Below are 15,854 nucleotides of genomic sequence, written 5' to 3' on the forward strand. Positions count from 1 at the left end.
CCTCCGCACTCTGCACTGCGTGGGGCTCCTGCTGCTGCACCCCGTTGACCACCCCAGTCAACTGAGCTCCACTGAGCTCGAGCTGCAGGTCCCGCTGACCGCCAGGTCTCAGGCTGCCAGCCCCAACTGCCCGGCCCTGCTCTCCCTGGGGCTCCAGCTGCCAGCCCCGCTCTGAGCACTGGGGTTCAGGGGGCTGGCTCTCCTGCTGATGGAGGCAGGACTCAGGCTGCGAGCCCCAACTGCCCGGCCCCGCTCTCCCTGGGGCTCCGGCTGTCCCACCTGCTGCCTCCAATGCCCAGGGTCCTCTGACCGCCATTAGTGAAATTTTTCTGGCAAAGCACCTGTAATGTTCTGCAAACCCCCAGTGGTTCACAAACCCCACTGATCTAGCCTATACATTCTGGTTTAGCTACAGCATGTCTTTTAGAAAAACCTCCCATCTTGAATTAAATTCTTCAAGTAATGGAGAAGCCACCTTGGTAAAATGTTTCAATGGTTAATTACGGTGACTGTTAAATAAACTGTTCTTTATTGCCAGTCTGAATTTATTTAGCTTCACCTTGCAGCCACTGGATCATGTTAGGCTTTTGTGTACTAGATTAAAAAGCTTTCTGCTCTCAGAAATCTTCTCCTTATGTAGGTACATAAACACTATTAACAAATAAAGCCCTTCACTGCCATTGTTAGTAAGCAGTGTTTCATACTCCACTTCAGAGCTGCAAAAACTGGGATCAGAATCCTGCTGTCTACTGTGGCAAACTCAAGTGTCAGCCAAACAAGAACACTGCTTTCCAGAAAGCATTATTATCCCCATTTTATAGATAGAGAACAGATATAAAAACTGTCTCAAGGAGTCTGTAGTATAACCAGGAACTGGCTGCAAACCACTTGTGTTCTACGCCAATGCCTTAACCTCAAGACCACCTTTTTTACCTGTTGATTTCCATGGGTATTGGATCAGTCCCATAGTGAGACCCAGTAAGAGTTATCCACTAAATACTCCTGGGGAAATTCTGCACCACTGCGCAATGCAGAATTTTGCAGAAATTAATGTTATGTGTAGAGAATTGCCTTTCCCCCCACAGAAATGGGCTGCAGTGCTGCTGGCCACCACTAGGGGCCGCTGGACCCAGCAGAGCCCAGCTCACACATAGAAGACACTGCTGGGAGGAGGGGGAGGAAGCTAGAGGGTTCCCAACAGCTGCAGTTCCCAGCACACCCTGAGGGAAGGAGATGGTGGCATGCAGGAAACTCCACACAAGCTGGGGACCCAGCATGAGACTGTTTCTTCCTCTTGATCCCTGGGCTCTGAGGGGTAGGGGGCAGGTGTCTGGGCTGGGGGGGTGCATGACTGAGCTCTGCGAGGGAGGGAGCAGGTATCTTGGCAAAGGGGGTGGCGCCGCGGCTGGGCTCCGGGGGCGGGAAGGTGTGGGAATCTGGGCCAGGGGGCCCCCGCATCTGGGCTCTGGGTGGGAGGGGGTTCGGGTCTCTGAGGGAGGCGAGGGGGCAGAGAAACAGGAACTGGGTTGTCATAGGGGTTTCTTTAACTCTCTACTCCTGGGGAATTTTTGTCTGTGTCTGTATTGTTACAGACATACTTGCTGACAGGTATTTTGAAATAAATTACCAAAATAATTGAAACTGGCATGATTATATAGTGTTATTTTGACAAATAAAATTTGCAGAATTTTAAAATATTGTGCACAGAATTTTTAACATTTTGGTGCAGAATTCCCCCAGGAGTAGACTAAAGAACATCAATAGTGTGCCTTTATGGTTAAAAATCTTCCTGGGAATAACAATCTGAGGTCTGGGCTGTGAAGTCCATTGATAGATCCGTGTCTGAAGCATTATTTATATTACTGTAACACCTAAAGTCCCCAAGGCCTCAATGCACCAGGCACTGTAAAAACACCGACTGAGAGAGGCACTGCCATATGGAGTTTACAGCTGAGACAGACAAGGCAGGTGAGAGGAGATGCAGAGGGACATGGAGATGAATTAACTTGGCCAAGATCACACAACAGATTGAAGGCAGAGACAAAGATAAAACACAGGTCTTTTAAGTCCTATTCTAGTGCCATAACCAGTGTCAATATACTGCCTCTCAGTGTGGGAAGGTACAGACCTGCAACTCCTACATAGCTCATTCTGAGTATTAATATTCCTCTTCTATTGGTTCCTGCAGTGATGAAGGTGCATTTCAATTCATGTGTCTGTTTACATTCCAGTCACTGTGCAGGGGATTCAGGGATGTTGTCTGAGTGGGGAGATGGAGTAGATTCCAGGCTGGTCTACACTAGAAAATTAAGTCGACCCTGCTAATTTGCGCCGGGGGAAATCCATGCCCCTGAGCGATGTCATTAAACCAACCTAAATGCCATGTAAACAGCACTAGGTCAGGGATGCGTATTACCTACACTGAGAACCCCTCCCTCCGGCATAGGTCGTGTGTACTCTGAAGTGGTGCAGCTGTGCCATTGTAGCATTTCAAGTGTAGACAAACCCTTAGATATACTGTCCTGCCAGTTACATAAAGACACGTGCATGCCAGCTGGGAACTGATCAAAGATTTCAAAATCCAGAGAAACACCAGAAGAGCTAATTATCCCAATTACCAGATTTTAGCTTTTGGCCAGTTTATAAAGTGCTGGTATTGGGGTTTGAAATACCAGTAAACCCTACGGTATCCTGCAGCACACATGCTGCCCAGTCCAGTCACCTCAGTGTTTTATCTCCATAGGTGGGAAAGGGAAACCATCTCAGAATCCATTTGCTGAATGCCCGAACTCTACAGACTGCACAGGTATCTCTGCCTCTCTGTGTCTCCTCCTCAGTCCCTAAGGACATTCCCAGCTGTCCCAGTAACATGTGAGGTTTCTGTATTTCCAGACCAGGAGAAGTTACGTGTCGTGGGAGGAGAGGACAGATGCTCGGGGAGAGTGGAGGTTTGGTACCGTGGCTCCTGGGGAACAGTCTGTGATGACTCCTGGGACATGGCGGATGCTAACGTTGTGTGTAAACAACTGGGCTGTGGATCTGCTGTATCTGCTCCGGGCGAGGCTGCATTCGGTGAGGGGACTGGTCCCATGTGGGTGGAGATGTTGAACTGCAGAGGGACAGAGTCATCTCTCTGGGACTGTCCTGCCAAGCCCTGGGGTGAGAGTAACTGTGGTCATAAGGAAGATGCTGCAGTGAATTGCTCAGGTGAGTGACAGGAGATGTTTCTGCTTTATTATATAATTTTTAAGGGGGAGCAGGTGTCACAGCAGCTGGGTCCCCATTCCTGCCCACAGACCAGGCCTCCTTTTTCCTTAAAAGACAGGATGTGTTGGGACTTTTTTTTATTCTAAAGTGCTAGGGCATCAGACAACGTTGCTTCCTTTATCCGGCACAGGCTAAGCCGCTAAGCCTGTGCTGCTGTGAGGAATATATCATGGGTGAAATGTAGGTGATGTGCAGAGCACATGGGGACTCAGAGGAACAATCACGTAACAGCATGTCATCACCCCCTCACTCCGCGCTCCAACTCTCCTTCCTTTTCCCCTTGCAGGCGTGACAGAGACAACAGCTTCACCGGCTACAACAGGTAACACATTCTCTTCCAAGCAAGGGTTAAATTTACCTACTGCCAGGCTCGCAGGGGAATGAGCTGGAACCTCCACCCTAAGAAAATGAGCTTCTTTACACAGAGTGTGAAATCTAAGGGTGAATGACACCCGGGTGGGAGCTGCAGGCCGTGCTGAGCAGGACGATTCCTGTCTATTGGTTCTAGCCCCCAGTGCAGGGCCCACGATTTAAACAGCAGCCTGTGAGCTGCCCCCATGGTGTACAGACTGGGTCCCAGGCCATTACCCTGCTTCCTAGGTGGTTCAATAATACACTGGTGAGCTCCTCTGGGCCCCCCTGACTCTCACAGAATAATCTCTCCCTGTCGCATGTTCATTTCCACCCAGCTCCCCTGCGCCGCCCTCCAACCGACAGTGGGAGAGTCACGGTGCCCGTGGTCATCTGCATTATCCTGGGGGTCCTGCTCTGCCTGCTGTTAATCATCCTGGGGGCACAGGTGCAAAGGGCCAGGGCACAGCACAGAGGTGGGTCCTGATTAGTGTCACTGTCTGAAATGCCTCTGCAATAGCGGGGGAGCTGCAGGTGTGGAGAGGGGCATTGGCAGAACTATGAGGGGACCTCAGGTCTATGCTAAGTCCTGTCTTATTTAATATTGTCATTGATGATCTGGCTGTAGAAATGACCAGGAGAGCAATAACTCTTTCAGATGACACTAAGCTGGGGGCATTTGAGAGCAGTGGTGACAGAGAAATAATAAATAGGGGATTAGAAAGACTGTAAATATTGACAAAAAATAGAGATCACATTTGGGAAAGTACAAGAAAGTGCATGTGAGGGAGGACAGTGAACAGAGAGACTCAGTAGGAGGGAGGGTTTGAGGAAGAAGAAATGCTGGAAAAGAGCTTGGGTGATAATGGCCAAAAAATCAAAGACAATTCCAATATTTGGCACTTTTCATTTTTTAAAAGGTGCAAAGACATTTGCTAGTTAATGCCCACACAGTCCCTAGGCAGCATGTGTAGAAGTACTAAGTATATATATGTAAGTGCTATTTTGCTCATAGCTGTAAACACCAGTTTGGGAGAGAAATTATTTCAGGTGATACCAGGGAGAATAACAAAGATTTAATGAGATTAATGTACAATGGGAAAATTTTAGGCTAAATATGAGGAGAGACTTGTGACAGTGAACTAGCCCGTGGGAACCATCTTCAAAGGATTGTTGTGGAAAGGAACATGGTCTCCGTCGCCTTTCAAATGTAGACAGGACAGAGCATTAGGAATGTGCTGTAGGGATCAGTCCTGGACTGGCCCCAGGGCACAGGACTGGATGATCTAATAGGGTTTCCTATCTATAGTTTCTATGACCCTATGTAAACACTGTCCTTTTTATTCAGGTGCCACAAGACCCTCAGATCCCGTGTATGAGGAGATTGATTATAACCTGATGGGAGAGAAGCAGATATTGGGTCACTCAGGTGTGTGTCTCATTCCTACTGAACTTTCCATCTTGAGACCATGACCCACAGCTAGATATCCTCAGCCACCAGCTCTGTGAACCCTGGACTGCTGTGGGCATTGGGCCCGTGAAGAGACCAGTTATTGAACTCATGTGGGTGCAGTGACAGATTAGCCACTGGGCCAACGGGGCCTGTGCCCAGGGTCCCCGGACAATTGCGGGGCTCTGGAAAAATCAGTGCTCCCACACCACAATCTGCTTTGCCTGTCTCTCCTGCCGGGGAACGGGATCAGGTACAGAGTTTGCCTCACTCCATATGCCTGCGTGGCACTCCTGCCAGGGAGTGGGGAAGCCCCCACAACCTGACCCCGCTTCTCGGCAGGAGCGCCAGGGGCAGAGGCAGGGGACTACTGATAGAAAGGGTGGGGAGGGGCTCCCACTTGCTCTGGCCCAGGGCCCCACAAAACAGTAATCTGCATCTGGTTAGGTGAGCCTCCTCCCCAGAAGACTCTGCTAGACTCTCAGGGCAGCCAGTCCCATCTGCCCATCCCGTAGCCTTGGAGTGTAACTAATTGTGGGTCAGGAAAGTGACTGTCTCTGGGGCCAGGCTACAGCATCATTTGAAAACTGCTGGAGCAAGGTGGGGGTGTCAGCAAGGTGGGAGTGTCAGGGTCCCCCCTCTCCATTCTGCACTCTGGGGTAAAGATGTGGGGACCTGCAAGAAAGACCCCCTAAGATTATATTCTACCAGTTTAGGTTAAAACTTCTCCAAGGCACAAATTTCTTTCCTTGTCCTTAGACGGTATATTGCTGCCACCACCAAGTGATTTACACAAAAATTCAGGGAAGGGTCACTTGGAATCCCTATCCCCTCGCCATATATCCCCCAATCCCCTTCACTCCCTTTCCTGGGGAGGCTTGAGACTAAAATACGAACCAGTTGCCTTAGCAAAGTGAGCTCAACCAGACCCTTTGTCTTTAGGACCCTGAAATCAATCAGGTTCTTAAAAGAAGAACTTTTATTATAAAGAAAAAAGTAAAAGAATCACACCTGCAAAATCAGGATGGAAGGTAGCTTTATAGGGTAATAAAAAGATTGAAAACACAGAGGATTCCCTTCTGGGGTCAGCTTCACAGTTACAAAAACAGGAATGAAACTACCTCTGTAGCATAGGGAAATTCACAAGCCAAAACAAGAAATAACCTAACGCATTTCCTTGCACTACTTACAGTTTCTGTGGTTTTAGATGGATTATTCCAGGTATATGTTTCAGAAGATATTGTACCTGCTTGGCTTCTCCCTCCATCCGGAGAAGGAACAACATACAGAACAACAAACAAATCCTTCCCCCCCTAGATTTGACAGGTTTCAGAGTAGCAGCCGTGTTAGTCTGTATCCTCAAAAAGAAAAGGAGTACTTGTGGCACCTTAGAGACTAACAAATTTATTTGAGCATAAGCTTTCATGAGCTACAGCTCACTTCATCGGATTTGAAAGTATCTTCTTTTCTTATTGGTCCTTCTGGTCAGGTGCCAGCTAGGTTATTTGAACTGCTTAACCCTTTACAGGTAAGGCAATCCAGTACAGCTGCCAAGGAGAGATTTTATGATACTTCATAATAAAGATTGCTACCCTTCCCCCTATATTCAGGACAGGGAGAGGGAGTATTTTTCTTTAAGAAGTGGTGTTACCTGTACAATTTATGACTCCGCCCCTACCCTCCCTCGTGGGTACTCAGGGCATAATATAGGGCTCCCCCCATCCTCATGGGTTCTCAGGGCATAAGGGACCCAACTTTATCCGTCCGTGGGCTCAAGACTCTACCCCTCTGTTGGCTCAGGGCTAACACCCATTCCGGATGGATTCAGGACATACTAAATATCCTTAAACATGTACAAGTATTTATTAACAATTAGCAACAAATCAACAAAATACACACACCAAGCATCTTATGCTCACCACTCCCAATAAAACAGATGGACGTCTCCTGATGGCCAGTCAGGGTCGTGTTGTTTGTGCTCTGGCTTCTGCACAGTCTTGTCCTGCAAGGTTAAAAAGTCCTAGCAGCTTTGGTCTTGAGCTGTATTCTAGAGTTAAGTTCCAACAAGCTTGTCTTTTGACCCTCATTATGTAATTAAAATAAGGATTTCTCTTATCTATACCTTAACCAATTATTTTACTTAAAACATAGCTATGTAAAAACACTAACCAATCATTTGCACTATATGGGGATTCACACAAGCGAGCATGTGCACTATTTCATGAAATAACAAAACTAGCTTTGGTCGTTGTGTCAGTTTCTTTACTGAAAGCTGAAAGTAGTGTCTGCTGACTATTTAGGTGTATTTTTAATGTGGCTAGCTTGTTTTTCCTTAATTCTGATTCAGAAAGGTATTTAGATGAAAATGTATTGTGATTTGTTTCATAATGACTTTTCAAGTTGCTTGCTTTGTAATGAGCGAGCGATGCATTGCGGATAAGGCCCAGGGGTTTGCCACCTTTAATAGTGAATCAAAATCTTCCTCCCAATCTGATTTAAAACTTTGGTTTTCTTCTTCATACTTGTGTTTCTTACAATCTGAAGATGTCATTGTTATCCACGAAATTAACATAGGGTTAAAACTTAAATCTAAAACTATTCAAATGTGACATATGAACAGTAAACACAGCCTGTATTCTGCAGAATGCAGGGAGATCACAAACACCCGAAGTCAACGCAGCACAACTTTTGAATACAGAATGATGCAATTTCCGGACATAATGCACATATGAGTGAGAGCTTCTCTTTCTGTGAATCTCACTCTCACACTATCGGGTTCACTCAGTAGGAAAGAAAACCAATTTTGAAATTCTTTCACTGATTTGTATAGCTTTTTTAAAAAATTGGTGTTAATATTAATTTTAACCACAACTTGTGTTAGACCGTAGTTTCTTCACGGGTTGCACTTCAACTGTAGAAGAGCCTTGGTCTGGGTATGCCTGGAATATACTGATGCTGTAAATCCTGCTCTAGGACCCGAGTGCATCAGCCAGCGGTCAGTTTAGCTGCTCTCACTTTGATAACATCTCATTTGTTGTCTCTCCAGTCTCCTATGCAGAGGATTCAGTGACGAAGCTGCAGTGTTACACCGGGGACAGTAAGGGGGAAAACGATTCTGGATCAGAACAAGGTAATGGGGTAAGGTGGCATACAAAGATTCAAATCTGGGTGGAGAATTTAATTTCCACAGCATTTTCTGTAAAGGCTGTCATTTCCCCTCACTCGATTTCATGGCCTAGCACTGATTGTATCCCTTCTGATGGGATCAGATTTAACCAGACTTTCAAAGATTTCTGATGAACCCTGTAATGGAAATATGTGATCAAATCCTGGCTCTTCCTGTGTGCAGTTCATGGTACCCTCCCCCACAGGAGGAGCTGCAAGGAATGGGGCCCAGAAATAGTTGCTTGCAATGGAAGAATCTGAATTTCACATCTGGCACCGAGCATTAAACAAAACGCTAATCTGTTCCCATGGTCTTACCCACCTGCTTCCGTGGCATGAACACAAACCCGAATCACAATCTAGCCCATATAATCTTAGAGATTTTACACCATGTTTATATAGTCCAGTCGGATTCACAAAGGTCAGTTTTAGTGCAGCAGCTACTGTCTTCCAGTCAGTGTGTCCAGTGTTAGCTTAGCACCAACACAGATCCAGATCCCATGGAAGGGCTTGACAACATTGCTATTGGATTCACTGGGGATGGGCCCCAAACTATTTATGAGAAAGTAAAGGTTGCTGTGACACTGCACCCCATATTCTTCATAGTGATATTATAATATGATTATGGAATTATTATGAAACATTTTGTACAAGACAGGTCATGTAAGGTGTCATTGGAAAAGTTATGATTTGCTGAATATGATTATCCTATTTGTATGCATGTATCATTTTTGTATCTGAAGTTATAAATATTGACTATGGATCTGTATTGGGCTTACTCTGGAACACACCTACAGCCAGCCTTTCAGGTACTATAATGAAGAAGGCAGACAGTGCCAATGGCTCATCAACAAAGACAATGGGCTGTGGAATAGCTTAAACTTCCTGAGAACGCTCCAGACAGCCTGTAAGTAATGGCTGCTATGACTCAGCAAGGTATGCAAGGGCATGTGACCAAGCCACATGACTCTGAACTCCATTTTGGGATGTCTGTATTTTTCCACAAACTGGCCTGGGAACCAAGATTAAAACATATGGTCCTGCCATATGCTAAATCTATATAAGGCAAGAAGTGACATCATCCGTGGTTCTTCACTCCCGACACAAGAAGACTCCTAAAGGAAAAAAGACTGAACTGGGGGAAGTGCTGAACCCAGGCTAAAGGGATTTCTAGCCTGTGTATGAAAACCTTGGGATTCCTAGCTGTAAAGCAAATGCAGCTTTTACCTTGAGAATCTGCAAGCCTGCTTGTATCATCAGTCAGGATGAGAAATTAAGTCAAATCCTATCCTTCTAGTATGCATTTTTGTTTATTTGCTAGGTAATTTGATTTGATCTGTTTGTTATCATGTATAATCACTTAAAATCTATCTTTTGTAGTTAGTAAACTTGTTTTTTCTTTATCTAAATGAGTGAGTTGGAATGAAATGCTTGGAAATGTAAGCTCAAGGAGCAAAGGCTGTTGCATTTCCTGTGCACATTGAGGGGGAGGCAAACTGGATAATAAATTCATAGTGGCCGGGGTTTGAACCAGGGCAGGGTGGTACAGCTCTGAGGTCCTGGACTGGGAAGCTGGCAGTTGTTTTGGCTGTAGCCTCTCTATTTTTGGTTCATACAGTGGCTGGTCAGAGAGCCTGCATGTAACTGCAGCTGGGTGTGATACTGGTGGAAGTGTAGGTCTGGGAGTGGGTCTGCAGCTTGTCACAGCAACACAGTGTGAGAGGGACCCCAGGCAGGTGAGTCAGAGGGCTCAGTGGTACCCCAGTTCCAGGTGGCACCCCAGAGGGAACCTGTCACAGTGACACCACTCCTAGTTTGCAGAACGTCCATGACTTTCCCTTTTCTCCTTGATCACCCTGTGACTTCTCCTACAAACACCATAATAAACAGCCTGGACTCCAATGCAACAGGCACTTAATGGGGAACTAGAAACCTGCTCAGGAACTGGGTGTGTTCAGAGGAGCTGAGTGTTGTGTTTGCTTTTCCAGAGGGCGCTTCCCCTGGGGGGTCTCAGTTGGATTACGATAACGTGGAGGAGCCTGCATTGAATGATGACCCCCAGACTCCAGCCGACCAAGGTGAGGAGTGAATCTGCCTTCTGGGAGCAGCATTATCCCAGGAAAAAGTTAATAATATTGTCTTTGTAGACACAAAAATTGTGCTTTATGGGTTTGCTCTTGTAAGGTGCTGAGCATCTTCAGTCCCGCTGCGATCAGTGGGAGCTCAGAGTGCTCAGCACTTCACAGGATCAAGCCTTCTGCAAGCAGCTGTTTGACAAACTCTTCTCCCATAAAGCATGGCTGTGTGCAACGGTTTAGTCCAGAGATGCACTGAGAGGACCAAGAAGTAGCAAAGCATGTGGTGCCGCAGGTCAGAGTAGAGGCACATTAGCCAACCAGTGTGACTCTAGAAGAAGGTTGTTCTCCCCCTGCCCACACTGCCCGATTCCAGTCACTGATCCCTGGCCCTCACTTTCACGTGCACTAACATTACTCACAGTATTAGGGGACAATCTCTCTGGGCACAGCCCTCTGATCTGCAGTAACGGTCCCTCTCCACCATTCCTACCTTTGCTGGGTCCACTGATCTAGATGTGAGTTTCACATGCACTGTGATATGTGAAGGGATGTACAGATTTCACACACAGACCCATATCTTGTCCTGAACTGGTGGTACAGCTTCCAGAGGCTGCAGATCGAGGGTGGTTTATGGGCCAGACTAGTTCAGGGAAATGGAACAAAACAAGATTTTAATCATAATTGAAAATTTAGGAAGTGGGTGATAAACAGATCAAATTAAAGTGTCATTTATCTGTTACTAATTACTAATTGATATATAATTAGTATAATAACAAATTACAGTGCAGAAATCTTCCTCTGACATAGACCCTACCCCCACCCACCTCTTTCCAGATCTCCCACATCCCCACCTGGTTTCTGCTTTAGGTTCCATCCAGCAATTTACAGACACATCAAGTCCTTAAAATGTGTCAGATAAATGTGACCTGTATAAAATTCCTCTGACACTGAGGTTGCGAGGGGAGAAGGGTACTTATGATCTCTTATCGTTGTGGGAGTGTCAGTACCTCGGGGCTCTTCCTACCTCGTGTATAATTTATTTCTCTATTCAGTGGAAGGTCTCTTCTCATTACCATTAATTCTCTGTTTCAGAGGGCCCTACCTTGCCTGGAGATGTCCCAGGGGATAGTTATGACGATATCAGAGAAGTTTCTGACCCTGAAGATGATTCTGGTTCAGGGCAGTGTGCCCCAGAAGTTACTTGGGCCCCTGGAGAGAGTGACAGGAACAGGGATTCACGGAGAGGTGAGTGGGGGAAAAGCCCTGTTGCAATTCTTGCAGTTTGATTGCTAGTATCATTATGGCTTGGTATACACTACAGAGTTAGGTCAATGTAAGGCAGCTTACGTCGACCTAATTATGACACTACACACTACAGCCTTGCTCCTGCTGATGTAAGTGCTCTACTACACCAACATAATAACTCCACCTCCATGAGAGGCATGGGGCTTATGTAAGTGCAGTTAGGGTGATGCAATGTCTGTGTAGACACTGCCTCAAGTACATCAGCTGATGGCTGTCATTCCTGTCAATTTCATGGCTCCATGCTAGACAAAATTGACAAAAAAAAACTGGGTTGGGAGCTCCCTGCTCCCAGCCAGGCTACACTCGCCCTGTTCCCTACTCCGAGCTGGGTGGTGCCTGACAAGCTCCCCCACTCCTTTCTCCCAGCCGCACTGCACCTGCCTGGCTCCCCACTCCCAGCTGGGCTGCTGCCTGGGCTCCCAGGAGCCACCTGGACAACAGGCACAGAGCTCCCCGCCAGGAGCCCAGGGGGCCAGCCACACTTCTGGAAGCAGGGAGTGGGGATCTGGCTCCCAACAGAGGGAAGCCAAGAGATATGGGGCAACCAGGCTCCTCAGCCCCCCACACTGCCCGTCTTAAGTTTGTGGAAGAGCTCCTGGTGAGGACCCACACGATGGGCAGAAGGAGGACAGCGTGTACATATACCATCGCAGTAATTACTGCGGTGGCGTAAGTGACCTAAGATAGGCCAGCTTAAATTTCTAGTGTAGACTTGCCCGATATTTGGTAAAAGATGCAGCTCCTAGACTTAGATGGTTACATGATAATCTCAGCTTTCAGTTTAGAAAAGGAAGTTTTCTAGCCCTCATGGTTGCAGAAAGAAGCCTCAAATTGTTAGGGGGCTTATTGCTTCACCCGCTTCCTTCCCTGGTCCTTCTCGCATGACAGAGAGCAACAATACCCAAAGTCCAAAGGTGCAAACAATTCGATGTTTATTGGGGTGAACTTCCAGCAAGCATGATTCCAGTTTCCTTCCTTAGTGTCCTCCTTCCCAGCTCTGACACCACAGAGCCTTACACCTGTGTCCTTGTTCCCATTCCTGCCCTTAGCCAAACATGATTCCAATTTCCTTACCCCCATTCCCTGTTCCCATCTCCCCCTTTAGCAAAACATGATTCCAATTTCCTTACCCACATTCCCTGTTCCCATCACCCCCTTTAGCAAAACATGATTCCAATTTCCTTACTCACATTCCCTGTTCCCATCACCCCCTTTAGCAAAACATGATTCCAATTTCCTTACCCACATTCCCTGTTCCCATCTCCCCCTTTAGCAAAACATGACTCCAATTTCCTTACCCACATTCCCTGTTCCCATTTTCCCCACACACCCACCCACTCACTTCCTGATTGACTGCAGGCTATATAGTAAAACTTGAGTTCTGCTTTGCTATACCTTAACCAATCATTTTCCTGAAATTTAACTAACCAATCCTAACATATTGTAACATAATTATGTAACCAATTATATCCCACCACCTTAATTAGTTTACACCCAGCAAAATTAATTATACAGCAGACAGGAACAATCACAGAACCAGACAGAGATTATACAGACAAACAATAGCAAAGTGGGAACTATAATGACAAGACAATACAGAAGTGAGGATTTCACATCCCAACTATTGATAAGTGAGTTCTTGCCAGGCAGGATGCTATCAAACTAAGTTTCCTTTTACATTTTCTAGGCACTTCCCTTTTTCTGGAGGTGATAGGCACTATCAGGACAGGATTGTATTCCTAACAGCCCCATAGCACCTTATTTCAATGTGACTAGTTTGGAATGTGAGGATGTGACTGTTCGCTTCCTAGCTTATAGCTGCCTCTGCTGCTTAGCCAAAGGCCTTAGCCTAAGCACAGGGCCTCAAACTGTCACAGTAAGAGAAGGACCTTACACCGGCAGACAGTGATTTTGATTCTTTCTTTTATACCTCTAGAACTAGCCAAGTGATAAGAATACACCTAAATTCTTAAAGTACAGGCCTTTGCAGACAGGCCTGAATATCTATATCCTAACACAAATCATGAACCAAGTTTAACCTAAAGGCTTAGAACCAGAAGACAAACAGAAACCAAAAGGAAACCAAAATGTTTTTTTCATCTCAAGATTTTTAAGCCAATCTCATGATATGTGAGGTTTTACTCCTGATTTCCAAACACTTGGAGATGGCAGTGCTGGAAATGTCCATGTTTCCCCGTGACCCACAGGAACAATCTCCAGGTGGGAATGTGGGTTATGCAGCAAGGAAGTGACGCTGGCCAAAACGATGGCTGTGAGGAGTCTTCTCTCCTTGTCTCTGTGCGTGGACACATTTGAGATAAAAATTGCAGAAAACGTTGCTGGGCCTATGTATTGGGAGCAAATAACCTGGGACAGCCTCTATTGACCACTGGAGGTCACTGTCACTTCACTAAAATACAGCTATTGTTCAACTAATCTTCTCAGCTGTATCCGACTCTGACTTCTGCTAAACACTTTTAAATGGACTGAAATACATGATGATTCCTAGATAAGGCCCTAATCCTGCAAACACTGGAGCCCACTTGTCACTCTCATCATATGAATATTCTCACTGACTCAAGGGTGGCACCAGCCTCTTCCTGGTGAGGGGACTGAGGTGGGCCAGACAGAAAACGCTGCACGCGGGGGGTGGGGGGGGTCTGTGCTCCTCCTCACCATGAGGTCCCACCCCTCTCTGTTGCCCTGCCCCCGGGCCAGGTTGCAGGCTGGAAGCCAGAGCCAGCCAGTGCCAGGCACTGGCTGATTGCAGCCGTTAAAAGCTGTCCAGGCAGGGAGACCTGGCTCCCGGCTAACAGAGCCCTTGGGAGGCGGGGCCCAGGAGCCTGGGCCAGAGCAGGTCAGTCTAGGCCACTGTGGGGAGCTCCAGACTGTCCACCTGCCCTGGATGGCTCATCTCGGCAGGCAGGGACATGGGCTGGGGGCTGGTGTTGGGCACCCCGGCAGCCCACCTGGGCTTACTTCTCTGCTGCTGCTGGAGCTGGGCACCCAGCCAGAAGCTGCCACTCTCTCCACTCTGCCTTCAGAGCTAGTTGACTGGAGAGTGGCAGCTGCTACTGGGTGGCTATGGGGATGCTAAGACAAATTTTGGGGTGGATATAGCCTCTGCAAGCCCCACCCTAGTGCCAACTTCAGTGGGACTGTCCAGATCAGCAAAGTTACATGAGTCTATTTGCAGGATCAGGACCTGAGTGTCTTTTCTCCAAACAAGGTGGCAGTGCCCTGGATGGTAACGGGAAGAGGAGGGCCCTGAGATGGGGTTAGTTAGTGGCCTGGCTTCAGGTTTGAAACCATGCTCTTCAATATGCAAATAGCTCCATTAGCATTGTACCAGAGCACCTCACAGTCTGAGGCTGGGGGCTGAGCTTCCACTTTGTACCTCAGAGGAAAGTGTGTTGGGATGAAATGTGCATTTCATTGTACTTGATGGGAATAACATGTAAACATGTATTGTGTGGGCAGGATGAACTCTATGACATCCTCCCCTTTTGTGTTACTTGCCTTTGCATGTCCCCTGGGGTAGGGACCCTGCCCTGCTCCTCCCCCCCAGGTCTCACCTGGCACATGTCCCCTTAGGGACTATGCCAGCTATCAGGAGTTAGAGCAGTCCCTACTGAATCATCAGGAAGGTGTCATCAAGTCACTGACATCCCCACACTTCTGCACCCGGCAGATCTCAGCATGGAGAGAATCTACTCCCAGATGTTTTCTTTGTGGAACAGAATGACATAATGAATTAAACCTGTCAGGATCCCAATCAGAGGAACAGAGGGGATAATTCACAGCCCATACTATAGGCTGCTCACCCATGTTAGGTGAGTGCCCATGGGTGTAGAATAGATATATTGGCTGTAATGTGCATCCTTTGATATTTTCAGATTGGAATCTGCACTCCCTAAGAAGTGAAGGGGCCTCAGGGACTGAGAGAGATGGCCCATTCCCGCCTCCTGGAGACCCGGGTTATGATGATGTTGAAGCTGTCGTCCCTAAGACATCAATATAAGAATGATTGAGTTCCAATCAAATATCCTGTGAGGATGTAAATGCTGTATGATTAGACTCTTTCTCTTCTAAATGCTAACTGGGCATGGGGGCATCAGAGATAGTCCCTGCCACGGATCTAGTTCAGTCACCTTTTATATTGGGGTTTTATGTAGTTGCAAGAAATATAAGTGTGACTGAGACGGGGTCTGTGATTTTTCCCTGTAATTTCTCATTGA

The 15,854-nt window shown here is 46.9% G+C and overlaps 1 protein-coding gene across 1 annotated transcript in view; it reads left to right on the plus strand.

Moving 5' to 3' along the window:
• Positions 1 to 15,637, plus strand: part of LOC144266908 (scavenger receptor cysteine-rich domain-containing protein SCART1-like) — an 84,649-nt gene extending 69,012 nt beyond the window's left edge. Inside the window, 9 exon segments of the mRNA XM_077820517.1 lie at positions 2,744 to 2,806; positions 2,893 to 3,207; positions 3,554 to 3,589; positions 3,957 to 4,094; positions 4,967 to 5,047; positions 8,115 to 8,198; positions 10,222 to 10,311; positions 11,404 to 11,556; positions 15,513 to 15,637. Of these exon segments, the coding sequence (XP_077676643.1) occupies positions 2,744 to 2,806; positions 2,893 to 3,207; positions 3,554 to 3,589; positions 3,957 to 4,094; positions 4,967 to 5,047; positions 8,115 to 8,198; positions 10,222 to 10,311; positions 11,404 to 11,556; positions 15,513 to 15,637 (1,085 nt within the window).
• The last annotated feature ends 217 nt before the right edge of the window (positions 15,638 to 15,854 follow it).

The sequence above is a fragment of the Eretmochelys imbricata genome, chromosome 1, assembly GCF_965152235.1.
Source record: "Eretmochelys imbricata isolate rEreImb1 chromosome 1, rEreImb1.hap1, whole genome shotgun sequence".
In the NCBI taxonomy this organism is placed as follows: Eukaryota; Metazoa; Chordata; order Testudines; family Cheloniidae; genus Eretmochelys; species Eretmochelys imbricata.